At 40.4% G+C, this 12,886-nt stretch overlaps 3 protein-coding genes across 4 annotated transcripts; 2 read left to right on the forward strand and 1 right to left on the reverse strand.

The window, feature by feature from the left end:
- Positions 1-741: 741 nt before the first annotated feature.
- Positions 742-2,233, forward strand: LOC115746438 (transcription factor bHLH36-like). 2 transcript variants are annotated; one of them, XM_030682197.2, is made up of 4 exons: positions 742-1,170; positions 1,328-1,452; positions 1,489-1,699; positions 1,877-2,233. In XM_030682197.2, exons 1-4 carry the CDS (start codon positions 763-765, stop codon positions 1,979-1,981), a joined length of 849 nt encoding a protein of 282 aa, XP_030538057.1. In that variant the 5' UTR covers positions 742-762; the 3' UTR covers positions 1,982-2,233. The 2 variants fall into 2 exon arrangements, with proteins under 2 accessions (XP_030538057.1, XP_048132763.1); XM_048276806.1 differs by having other exon boundaries at positions 1,328-1,699.
- A 1,391-nt stretch (positions 2,234-3,624) lies between these two features.
- LOC115733691 (expansin-A7) lies at positions 3,625-6,200 on the forward strand. Its single transcript, XM_048275670.1, has 5 exons — positions 3,625-3,672; positions 4,071-4,126; positions 4,389-4,621; positions 5,123-5,438; positions 5,782-6,200. The coding sequence occupies exons 1-5, from the start codon at positions 3,625-3,627 to the stop codon at positions 6,092-6,094; spliced, it is 966 nt and encodes a 321-aa protein (XP_048131627.1). The 3' UTR covers positions 6,095-6,200.
- Positions 6,201-7,513: 1,313 nt separating this feature from the next.
- LOC115746439 (protein STAY-GREEN homolog, chloroplastic-like) lies at positions 7,514-9,518 on the reverse strand. Its single transcript, XM_030682198.2, has 4 exons — positions 9,011-9,518; positions 8,733-8,906; positions 8,198-8,365; positions 7,514-8,015 (listed from the first exon to the last, which is right to left on the reverse strand). The coding sequence occupies exons 1-4, from the start codon at positions 9,137-9,139 to the stop codon at positions 7,668-7,670; spliced, it is 819 nt and encodes a 272-aa protein (XP_030538058.1). The 5' UTR covers positions 9,140-9,518; the 3' UTR covers positions 7,514-7,667.
- Between the last annotated feature and the right edge of the window lie 3,368 nt (positions 9,519-12,886).

The following is a 12,886-nucleotide window of genomic DNA, read 5'->3' on the forward strand; positions in this document are numbered from 1 at the left end:
TCTGTCATCATTCAGAATGAGTTTAAAATGATGACAAAAATTAAAAAAAAAAAAAAGTTATGGTACTGTTTGATATACAGACCGCAGAAAAAGTAGAGAACATAACATTGAGATTGACCATGTCTTAACTTTCTTTTACTCGACACTTTGCGTTCTTTAGTTATTCTTGAAATAGTCTCATTCCCGATTTCAAAACTAAAATTCCAACAAATTTTACAATTCCGAGTCTGAAAATGTAAAAGTCCACATTTTATGGTAAGTTTAAGCAATTATGAAAAGGCTATGTATCATTTGGCATATCAAAGGTTAAATACCTCAAAAGGTTGGAAGTATTAAGGTTAATACCACGAAAAATCTTAAATCAGTATACACGTGACAAGTTTATCCCAAATTAATTTTTTGACAACAAAAAATTCTAAACTGATGCACCTGTGATAAATTTATCCATCATAAGTCTCAAACTATTACACGTGTAACAAATTTACCCTCCGTTAGTTTCCGTTAAGTTTTACCCTCAAATTGATGAGCTAATATAAATTTGTCACATTTGTACTAATTTAAAAAATTTTGCGGAAAAAAATAATTTTGGGTAAATTTATAATATGTGTATTAGTTTAGAATTTCTCGTGATATTAACCCTAATTTTTGTTCCTCAAATAAGTAGAAAATAAAGACCTGAAGTTTGCACGCGAACATAATGCTAATATGCATTTCTACTAATGAGCACAACTGACTGAGAGAGAGAGAGAGAGAGAGAAGCATATGGATCCTACTTCATCCCCAATCCCATCTGCTCAGACTGAAGATCAAGTGTTGCAACCTGCTTCTTCGATGCCCTCGCATGAAGATGATAAGCTCTTGGTGATATCAGCACGAGATATGGATCATTCTTCATCCACAGTCCCATCCGATGAACCTCAAGATCAGGTGTTGCAATCTCCTTCTCCACTCTCGATGATCTCATCCAGTCAATACAGCCGCCCGGATCTCACCAACCGGCTGGATTACAGGCGACGGCGTAAATCCGGCTTGTCCAGGTGTGTCATTGAAAAGACTAGTCCAAAAGGCGAAAAGAAGATTAGGCACAGAGAAATTGAAAGACAAAGAAGGCAAGAAATGGCTGCTCATTTTCGGTCTTTGAGATCTCTACTCCCGCTCGAACATCTCAAGGTTCACATCCAAATCTTTCTCCGAAAGACGCTTTGTCAGCGAATCTGAACAGAAAAATACCGACACTCATCTTAAGTTTTTTTCCGTCAAATTAATCAGCGGTTGCAGTAATTTATCTCATGGGGAAGAATGAATCTGTGGTGTGATGATATTGCAGGGGAAGAGATCAGTGGCTGATCATGTTTATGAAGCGGTGAAGTACATAAAGGATATGCAAAGCAAGATCCAGGAACTAAGTGACAAGAGAGATGGACTCAAGAAACTGGAGCCACCCAACTCACGCCGTACCGACACAAATGATTGGCCGACATGTCCTCCTCCTCCTCCTCCTTGTTCTTCTTGTCCCAAGAACGTTGTGGTGGTCGAATCCTGCAAGAGAGGAGTGGAAGTGGCAATTAGTACAGAATCAGTACAAGGGATGCCTTTGAGGAGAGTACTTGAAGTTCTGATTGGAGATGAAGGGTTGAACGTGATTAACTGCACCTCCACCACAGTAAACGGGAGGCTAATTCATCGCATTGAATCCGAGGTAACTCCCAGGAACTTCCTGATTCATCTCACGCGTATCAGTTGTTCTCAAAGCATCAGCTGAAATATAATTTGTCTCTTCCCTCTGAAAATTTTCTTTGTCCAACTATTTGGGATGAGCAAACGACTTATGTGGAAGCTTATCTTGAAAAATCAGCTCGCCTTGCTCCTTGTGCAGCTTATTGGCGGGCAAAGCGTCGATCTGTCCGAGCTGCAACAGAAGTTAACGGGCTTAGGGCTCGACGGTAGAGCCTTCGATTTGGATTTAAGCACTGTTTTATGAGATGTCAGCATTCCTTTTCTCTTTAGCTAGTCGTGATTAATGGGATTTAAGTTGTGTTCAAGATGTTAAAACTTGGGATAATTATTGTAGCTTGTGATTTGTGTATATATGTATAGTTACCTAGATCATTTTCTGCATCCAAGAAGAGCTTGTTGTTTCAGGAATTGATTGCGTACATGTCTCCTTAATGTCGTGGGCACTTCCTCGTGTCCATCATCATGAAGATTATAAGCTTAGTGAGCTTTGTATTGAGACATGATTTCTTGTGGTATGAAGCACTCTCCTGTTTCACTAGTCTTGCAATTGAGCAAATTTCCTATCATAATACTTGCCGTTGCGTAGTTCATACTCAGCACAACATGAAGGCACGGGGGTTTTGGAAGGCAATGCCCTTGAAAAGCCAGAAGGCATTTACAGTTTGAATCCATATTTTATTGGTAGTTTGACCTTGAGTTCATGAATAGAAAATATTGTACATACAATCTATTTTTCTTGTAATTGAGAGTTGTAAGAAAGTGGTGAGAAGTGCTAATTATAGTGGAATCATCTCCTGAATGTAGTTCTCGTTTATGGGTGAAACGGGGTAAATCTTGTGTTTCGATTTTTCTTTGTCGCATTTACTCTCTATTTCGTCGTGTTTATGCGTAATCCTAACAAACACTCTCCCAATAATGGCTCTCCCTCATGCGAAAGCCCCAATTATCTCGAGAGTTAAGTCTACGGTGGTCTCCTCTGTACATGTAGAACCTATAGTAAGAACAACGTGATATTTCAATACCCCTTCTCACGGGAAAATCAAAAATGCATGGTGAATCGGAAGAATAAGATGATGAAGATTCTCACATAAGTAAAAGAACCATATTAAATTTTGCTGTCTGGAAAACCGCGAAAGTAAGAGTGGTGAACCAAGTGTAGGTTCTATAAATAGTCAGCTGTGCCAATGTGGACTTTCCACTTTCCAGGTATAGATTTGATGAACAATGGGGAGTTCTTTAATTGAAGACCCCGCTAAGGCAATTAACTATGATATTTTGATATTATTCTGCCAACAATCATGGACAAATTCGCAGTGAAATTGATGAAATGGCTTGGTCAAAACTCGTCATTAATCGAAACTTTGATTTTATTTTTATTTTTTAAAAGGAAGGTTTGTGTGAGCTAAGGGACGGGACTTTAAAGTCACAAAGCTCATTTGCAATGTTGAACCAAAAAGGGGCCTAATATATCCATCCAAAAATTTACAGGCAAACATGTACTACCTTTAAAATTTGGAGGAGCATTGAGTAACATCCCCAAAAAGCTATTACTTCGATAGCACAATTTTTAATGACGTACGAGAGACGAGGGCAAATGAGCATTATTCACATGTCTAAGCGAAAATTATTCAAAAAGTCATAAATATATTGTAATTGTGCCAAATCGGCCCTAATTTTTTTTTTTATCAATTGAGTCCTAAACCTTTTACATTTGTGTCAATTCAATCCTTCTGGCCAATTTGGACTGGAAAATGATGACATTGACGTCGATCGTCCATCTGCTGTCCTACGTGGCACTACCAGCCCTAACATGGGATTCTTTTTAATTTTATAACTTTTTATATTTTCTGTCTTTCTTTTTCCTTTTCTATTTTTTTTTTTTGGTCAATGGTAAGCAGGAGGCTACCGGCGACCTTTGTCGACCATTGGGCGAAGGTATGGACAACTGGGGCGAGGGTTACGGCCCTCAATCACAGCTGGGTCCCTTGCCCAATGGCCAGCAAACTCCTGCTAGTCATTAACAAGAAAAAAAATTAAAAAGAGAAAAAAAAAAAGGATAGAAAAATTAAAAATTAATTAAAAAATTTCACACCAGCGATGGAAGTGCCATGTGAGATGGCCGGTAGACGATCAACGTCATCAATTTCTGGCCAATTTTGTGGAATGATTGAATTTGCACAAGTACAATAAAATACATGACTTTTTTTGGTAACTCTTCCTTATAGGCCTCTCTCTTCAAGAGCTTTAAAAGTAATTCATTATAGGCTTAGACCTTAATATTTCTGTCCCAAGTCTCTATAGAATGATAGACTCTAATAATAAGCTCATCGCAGATAGAACCTGCCCGCACGTCCACAGGGACATTACACAAAACTACGTTCAAAAGGAGGTAACCACGTTGCTTCGTATCTACCTACTTAATAATTCCACAGTCATCCTAAACCATCCGTACAGCTGCTTGGCCACATATGATGAATTTGGACCGTCCAAAATTAATTCCAATGTTAAATTATCATCATTTGACTTCCAAGCGACATTGAAATCGCTTCCCAATCTTCGTGATAGTCACGAAGGGCACCATACACGATGAATGTACATATATATAGAAGTGGAAATGTTTCGTATGTGAGGCGTGAGGTTACGAATTGAAGCTGGAAAGAAGCAAAGGCCCTTAATTTGAGCATTTTAACGGCGGTGGCGGTGGCAATGGCTTCTGATTTGCTTTGTTCGTGGAGGTTCGGCCTCCTCTGCCTGCTGGCGGTCATCGGGAGATTAGCTGCTACAACGGGATCTTATGGCAGCTCGCCGGCAAGGTTTAAGCCGAGCGCTTGGTCCCTTGCCCATGCCACCTTTTATGGGGATGAGACCGCCTCCGAGACAATGGGTATACACCTTTAGTGTTTGTTCTATCTTTATCGTTTAAAGAATGATTGTTTTTTCACTTTAAATGGATAATGAGACAAATATTGTCTGAATTTTGATTCAATGTGCAATGTGGTCCTTGAACTTTAATTTGTTTAATGTAGTCCTTGAAACTTTTGGTTTCTATTCAATTTAGTCCCCAAATTAGATGAAAATGTTAAATGTTGTTCTTTCATCAATTCAAGTTCAGAAAAACATTCAACATTTTCATACAGTCAACAATGGACTAAAAATTGAATATGTATCAAAAAGTTAAGGAATCACATTGAACAAAATAAAAGTTCGGGGACAACATTGCAAATTGGGCTAAAGTTCATGGACTATAATGAAAAATTTAAAGTTCATGAACCACATTACGCATTGGACTAAAGTTCAAGGATCATTTATGTCATTTACCCTCCTTTGTATTTACATCCACGCTTGACTAAGCTCTTCAATTTTGGATTCGGGTGGTCATATGTAGGGGGAGCTTGTGGATACGGAAACCTCTTTCAAACTGGCTATGGCACGGACACGGCCGCTTTGAGCTCAACACTGTTTAACGATGGCCATGCATGTGGACAATGTTATCGGATCAAGTGCGTCCAGTCGCCATGGTGCTTCAAGGGAGTTTCATTCACGACGGTGACGGCAACCAACCTTTGCCCGCCGAACTGGTCCGAGGACTCCAACGCCGGCGGGTGGTGCAACCCCCCTCAAGCCCACTTCGACATGGCCAAGCCCGCCTTCATGAAGATTGCTCGGTGGAAAGCGGGCATCGTCCCGGTCATGCATAGGAGGTATGCACCTTTTGCGTACCTTGTTAACGGTATACACATCGATTTTTATAGTAAGCTCGATTTCTACTAGCGATGAAAATTGATTATCCAAAGATCAGTTCCCCTGATTTCGACTTTTGATCATGCTCGAACTATTTAAATACATATTCCGTCAAATCGAAGTCAAGCTCGAGGTCTTCAATACTCTACTTTATATAGATTTGTGAGTTTAATTCAATCTCTATTGTTTTGTTAAACCTATATAATAGTTATTAACTAACTTTAGAAAATCTGTTCCTATACATGAACTCCCAAACTCATCCGCTTCTCTAAAATCATACCGTGCTTTGATCAAATCAAACAGAGTCCCGTGCGAGAGGGCCGGCGGGATCCGGTTCCAGTTCCAAGGCAACGGGTACTGGCTCCTGGTGTACGTGATGAACGTGGGAGGAGGCGGCGACGTCGCCAGCATGTGGGTCAAGGGGAGCCGGACCGGGTGGATGAGCATGAGCCACAACTGGGGCGCCTCGTACCAGGCCTTCGCCACGCTCGGCGGCCAATCTCTCTCTTTCAAGCTCACCTCCTACACCACCAAGGAGACCATCGTCGCCTACAACGTCGCCCCTCCGAACTGGAGCGTCGGCATGACTTACAAGGCCAACGTTAACTTCCATTAATGCCTGCGCAATGGCTTTACATGTGCTTTCGCTTTCCTTTGAACGCTCACGGGTTCCCGCCCTCCTTTTTTTTGTCTCCTCACTTTTTACGTAATGAGAATTTATCCTTTTTATTTGAAAAGAAAAAAGTACCATTAAGATTAAGGATCAATATCACGACAAGCCCCAAGCTAGTACGTATGTGATAAATTTATCACAAATTAATTTTTGTTATTATAAAAAATCTCAATTAGTATACATATAACAAATTTAGGCTCCGTTAGTTTTCAATAAGTTTTACTGTGAAATTGCTAAAGTGGATGAGATGTAACATTTAACGGGGTATACTAGTTTAAGATTTTAACCCTTCGTTTGTCACACGTGTACCAATTTGGAGTTTTTCGTGGTAATAACCCAATTTAATGAAATTAACGGACAATAAAGTTGTCACATGTGTATCAATTTGGAATTTTTGGTTATCAACAAATTAGTTTGGGATAAATTTGTCACATGTGTACCAGTTTGGGATTTTTCGTAGTCTAAAACTTAGTTGGGATAAATTTATCAATTTGAAATTTTTCGTAATATGAACCAATGATTAATGACCCGGACTAAGACTACAAGCATAAAGAAGCTTGAGATGACTGAAATTGAAAGGAAAAATCTACACAACCTCACATTAAGAAAGGACAATATTTCTAAGCTTTAAGGAAAATTCCAAATAAGAGCTTGAAATGTCCTTATTTTTCTCAAATAAGGGCATGACATACCTTCATCTTTTCAAAGAAAGACATGGCTAAATGACATTTTCATCATTTACTTTTTTTAATTTTTGAATTTTTTTTCCTTTCCTTTTTTTTTTTTTTTTTTCTTTTCTGTCCCCCCCCCCGGCCATCGCCGGCCTCGGGCAAGGGATAGCCCTCACCTGACTCCAGCGAGGGTCACTCGGCCTCACCCGGACTGGACGGCATGGGTGGCCCTCGCCTGAGTCCGGCGACCTCCGCCGGTGGCTCGAGGAGGGAAGAGGGGAAAAATGAAAAAGAAAAAAAATTTAAAAAAAGTAAATGACTAGTATTCCCTTAGTCATACTTTTCTTTGAAATAATGAGGATACTTCGGAGTCTTATTTATAATAAAATTCATTTCAGACCTTTACTTAAGAAAATAAAGTCCTTCTAGATTCTTAATTGAAAATTTTCCTAAGCTTGACTCCAGGGGAACTACTTTCTGCTGATGAGGATGGTTTCATCTCATTTCAATGCCCTATCAGGACAACCTAGAAAGCTCCAAATTCACGTGGCCCAATTCCAAACCAAGAGTCCAACCAGATCAAGCAAGCAAAAGAAAGCACAAAGTCCAAATCTATCTTTTCAAACCCCACACCCAAAATTTCCCAATCCCTCTCTATAGTTGGTCGCTTCACGTCACACCGGAATGGCACTGGACAGTGACCCAAGCCTTGGTTGGGAGAAATTCATTCAATAAATTCGGCTTTATATATACACAATTTCCATGCAATTCATTTACATCACACGCCATCGAACAAGTGAAAACTATAGCGACCAATAGGCAGATACAATGTTGTCGCTTTGGGCCTAACTTTGCTGGCCCACGCCCTCCTGGGCCCCACACCCGCCCCCGCTCCGCCGGGGAAGCTCCTCCGACCACTGGATCGAGCTCATCGGAGGGAAGCAACACTCGCACTCCATGCGGCACGCCTCCGGCAGCTCCCACTCGGTCGACTGCGTCTCCATCTCCTCCTCCTCCTCCCCCTTGCGAGACCCGGCGGAGGAAGGGGCGGCAGCGTCCCTGAGCGGGCCCCAGCACTCCACCTTGTTGAACTCGGGAAGGTTGGAGTGGAAATACACCCAAACCAGAGCCTCCTGCAGCTCTGGGTGCTGGCTCAGAAGGCTCCCATCCCCATGCACGAATGCCCCCAGCACCTGCGTTTTCGTTTAAAATATAGTCTATTCCTTCAATTCAATTGTTTTCAAAAGAAGATTAGATCAGATTAATCAAACCAAAACTAATTCTCTTGATCTTTAATATGCAAGAAATGGTCGATTCTGAACACGGTGTGTAGAGATCAAGTTGATTAATTAGTGGATGATTAGTTAGGAGTTACCACAGGGAGCTCTTTGCAGAAGATGAAGTATCTGAGCTTCGCAAACAGGTCCAGGAGGAAGTGGCCTCCACTGATGTGGCAGTGGACATGCAGAGACATCTTCCCCTTCACTTTCTTCCACTCTGCCACAACTTCATCTCTCTGTAATCTGTTGTACCATCCTTGCAGCTACAAAAACCGAAACCAGTTCGCGAGATCCTCAGTTAACACATGAAATGGAAATAAATTTAGAATTAGCAATTTGCGATATATAAATATAATCCCGTTCTTTCTTGTTTATGGAGAAAAAAAAAAACGTAATCCGGCTCCTTTTGCCGACAAGTACGTGATGCTTCCGTGCTCTGTTTCCCCTGTTTTGCTTTCATTAGATTCTCCCAGCTTCTCACACAGCTATGCTATTCAGTTCACGACCCAAGAATAAAAAGCATGACGAAACTCTTATGACGAAGAACGAACATAGTTTTAAGTTTTAACAGAATCTCATGCCGCATCAGATTCCGGATGAATCAAGATTCGGGGGGGGTTGGCTGGTTACCTGAGAGTTGTCGATGGTCTGGGATATAGCCAGAGTGAGCTTCGAAGTGACATCACTGTGAGTGAGCGTGTAAGTCCTCGGAAGCTTCCCCGGATGCTTCTTTTCATCCACGCCCAAGAAGAGAACCTTCAATTTGGACGCTTCGAAAATCGCCGGCCCAAACAACCTCGCAACCTGATCCAGTCCCAATTCAGATTAGTAAATATACACTCCCCAGAACAGGGCGTATAGAGTGTAGAACTCAGAAGCATAAGATGAATAAAGAAAGGACAACTCACGGGGACAATGGAGAGATTCCTCTTCTTGGTACATCGCCTGTGTGAGTGAAACAGAGACCTCTGTCTCTGATAAAGAGAAGAAGATTCCAACTTCGAAGGGACGAGAGGAGCAGCAGTCAGAGAACCCATCTCTCTCTCTCTCTCTCTCTCTCTCTCTCTCCCCCTGCAAAAGGCAAGAGACGGGCTTCAGCTTCCAACCCCAACCCCACCACTGATCCTCAGCCAAAAAAGAAAAGACCCAGACACGCTATTATATTCTAGAAAAGAACAGAGAAGACTACTACTGGAAGCAAAGCAAAAGAACTGAATATTTTCTCGGGCTCTCTCTTTTTCCTCTTTCGTTTTCTCTTTTGCTTTTCACATGAGGGGACGCAACGCTTTTGCTTGTGGACTTCAACGTTCGAAAGAGAGAATCGAAGCAACGCCCCGTTTGGCTTGGAGAGGAAGCGTAAGATGCGTGATGGGAATGGAAGTGGTGGGGCTGTCTGTACTCGAACCTCTGTTTCGGCGTTGATGAGGGAGGGGGATTGGTTGCTTCCAGGGTTAGGCTACTGCTTATGGAAAACGATTGCGCGCTAACCACGTGGGTGCCGACGAATACAGAATGCTTTCTTCTTTTGGGCCAACAGCAAAGCCGCGTCGGCTACCAAATCCTGCGAGCTTTGCATCTTACTTTGTGCAAATGGGCATTGCCGAGCTTTAGGTGAATGTGTTTCGGCCGTAGGTTCGCCGACCATCCCATCTTAGCCGTTCATTCTGTACCCTTTCACCCACCCAGAAGAGGCCCACGTGGGACCCATTTCATCCTACAGCTGAGATCTATTGAGTAGAGGTTTGAGCATGATTATGTAATATGCATGACAGGTTTTAAGTTTTAAATATTGAAAAATTGGTGCCGAGACAAGTAGGTTCTAGGCGGAATTTGAAACCTGAAACCAAGAAAAGTATTTGTTTTCTTATTCTATTTTTGCAAGATTTCATGATGTTTGATTATGAGTTTGTAATCTAAAATCAATAGTCCGAACTTCCATTTTCGACGATATCTATGATAGAGACTTTTACTTTGTTAATATTTCATATTATGTATATATATATATGAATATGAGATGTGATCAGCAGATTGTAAGAACAAATGATGAACATTAGATGTGATAATTCATTGCAATCGTTCTATTAAAAATACTAGTAGAACATAGGTAGACACTAGAATCTGTAACGAGGTAGATTTTAGGATCTAGGATATGCAAGATAGGTTCCAAGTGAAACATGGACCGACCTTGAAATCGCTCACTCCTAATATTGAGTTCATGTGCTTTAGGACCACGAATAAACATTGCTCAACATTGACAGTGTCTTGTGTTGAGCAACTGAGCAAAATAAGGGGAAAATAAAAGTTAAGGTCCATGCTAGGACAGCTTGAAAGATCCGAACATGGAATTGAGCTAAATATGAAGGAATTTACACTTCAACTTGAAGTAATTGGAAAGAATTAACATTCGATGATGATAGAAGCGAACATACGTGTTTGTGCATGACACACGCGGATCGTGTTCCTCAAGTGCTAAATTATCAGCAAAAAGATCGGGTCCAATTAATTTCCGGTTGACATGAGAGAAGATACAATTATGGAAATCAATCGAGATTCAAAAGCAAGGTGTGTCGTGGATCTATCAATAATTAAGCAAGATTATCACAAATTACGATGTACAATCTTACTCCTAACTATAACGAAAGCCCTAACACGAATTTAAGAGATTTTTTTTTTCCCAAAGGAAGCATGCTTTTCCAATCTTCTCTAATCTGCCTGGATATGTACTGTTTCAATCAATAATCTGTACCAAATATTGATGCCTGTGTCACCCTAGGAGCCACAGTCATGTGACATTTATGTGCAATCTGTTTGTCAACCAATTCCAAACACGTCAGCCAGTAACCCAAATATATACATGTGTGTGTGTGTGTTTTGCACTAATTATTCAAATGTAATCTTAATTAAACTTGCGTAATAACTCTTTGTGGGCTACCTTAGCGACTCTTGATGGTCCAAAACAATAGGTACACCTAACTTGATCAATGAGTCACTTACGAATTCGGGCCCCTTTTCCAACTTTGGCCATATTTTTCCATATGTTCTCTCATGTACTTCCAAATAAATAGCGGAAAATTTGGCCTTCGGTTGGTGGTAGAACGTGGACTTTATTTATTTTTATTTTTTCGGCCCCATAGGTTGATGACATCGTCCGGAATAAAATGACTGAATTATTTTCTTTGTTGGACTCCACGCTGGAGATGAATGTTGAAGATTCACGAACGTCTCTTACTCCAAGCCGCCAGGAGATGCCGGTTCAAGTCACCATCAATAGCTTCGCTTAAAAAAGTTTATTCACACCCCATTTTCTTCTCTTTCCTGACGATGTTGCCAATTCCCAGAATATCTACGAAGTAACAATGTAGGAAAGTCTAACGATACTTATGTCACACAAATTTCAAGAGATGGCGTGAATTGAAGTGTTGAATCCCGGCATAAATTGAGTACGACGGGGATGAAAACGAGCCTAATGCAATGCAACTTGACGGTATTGACTAGAATTCTCGATTTCCGTGTAATAGCCATCGTGCGGAGCTCTGTCATACAGAACGAACGTTGGGAGAATCCGGCGACTATTTAAAACACTTCAGGGTACAAAGTATGATCATCGTGCAGTTTGAGAGAATAAGATATCCGAGCATATCAAAAGCGCAAAGCCGAACCCTAGTTTAAGTGCCAACAGAAGGTTACCATCAATATGAACGAGAGCATGCATGAATCTTGGAAGAATCCTCAGGGCACACAAAGTAAGCCAAGAATCTCATTTTTCCAGCTTTTTCTGGCGCTGTTTCTGAGAAAAAGTCTGGCGGAGGCTGGTGGGTCTGGACACGGCACTGCGTTTGTGGTTAAGCACACGATTAGAAGAAAGTGACAGCATTAAGTCCCGAGTACAGTCCCAAGTTTTTTTGCCTGAATCTCTTGGGTTGAACAGCTTCTTAGCAGGGAAAGTGTCAAAAAAATCTTAAACTTATTGCATTAGTACCAATTTAATCATAAATTTATTTTTTGTGTCAATTCAGTCCTAAACCTTTTGCAATGGTGCCAATTCAGTCCTAAAACTTTCATTAATGTCAATTCAGTTTTAAACCTTTTGCATTTGTGTCAATTCAATCATAAATCTTTTGTATTTATACCAATTTAGTTAATTAGGCTAATTTTGGTCGAAAATTACTAACGTGGACGTTGATTGTCCTATGTGGCACAGTTAGCATTGACTTGGACATTTTTAAATATTATTTTAATATTTTAAATAATTTTTAAAGCATTTTTTGGTTTTTTTTAATATTCTTAAAAATTATTTAAAATATTTAAAAATCTATTAAAAAATGTCCACGTTAGCGTTGGCTATACCACGTAGGACAATTGACGTCCACTTTTAGTGATTTCATATCAAAATTGGCCGAATTGACTCAATTGGCATATATAAAAAAAATTTAAGACTAAATTGGCACTAATGCAAAAGATTTAGGACTAAATTGGCATCAATGCAAAAGGTTTAGGATTGAATTGATATCAAAAATAAATTTAGGATTAAATTGACACTAATGTAATAGGTTTATGATTTTTTTTTGCATTTTTCCCCTTTTTTTGCCTTTCCTGATTTGACCCTTTGCGAGAGCTTGGGAAGACGAACAAAGCATAGGACAGATAGTTACTACAGGGACTCCGAGTTGAGCTTTCTTGGCAGGACAATTCCAGGAAAGAGGAACTTCGATTTATCACCCACTGGTCTTCCAATCTTTCCTTCTTTTCCTAGTCTTTGCTGATCAAAAATACCTCGCAGATGT

Source organism: Rhodamnia argentea, chromosome 3 (genome assembly GCF_020921035.1).
Source record: "Rhodamnia argentea isolate NSW1041297 chromosome 3, ASM2092103v1, whole genome shotgun sequence".
NCBI lineage: Eukaryota > Viridiplantae > Streptophyta > Magnoliopsida > Myrtales > Myrtaceae > Rhodamnia > Rhodamnia argentea.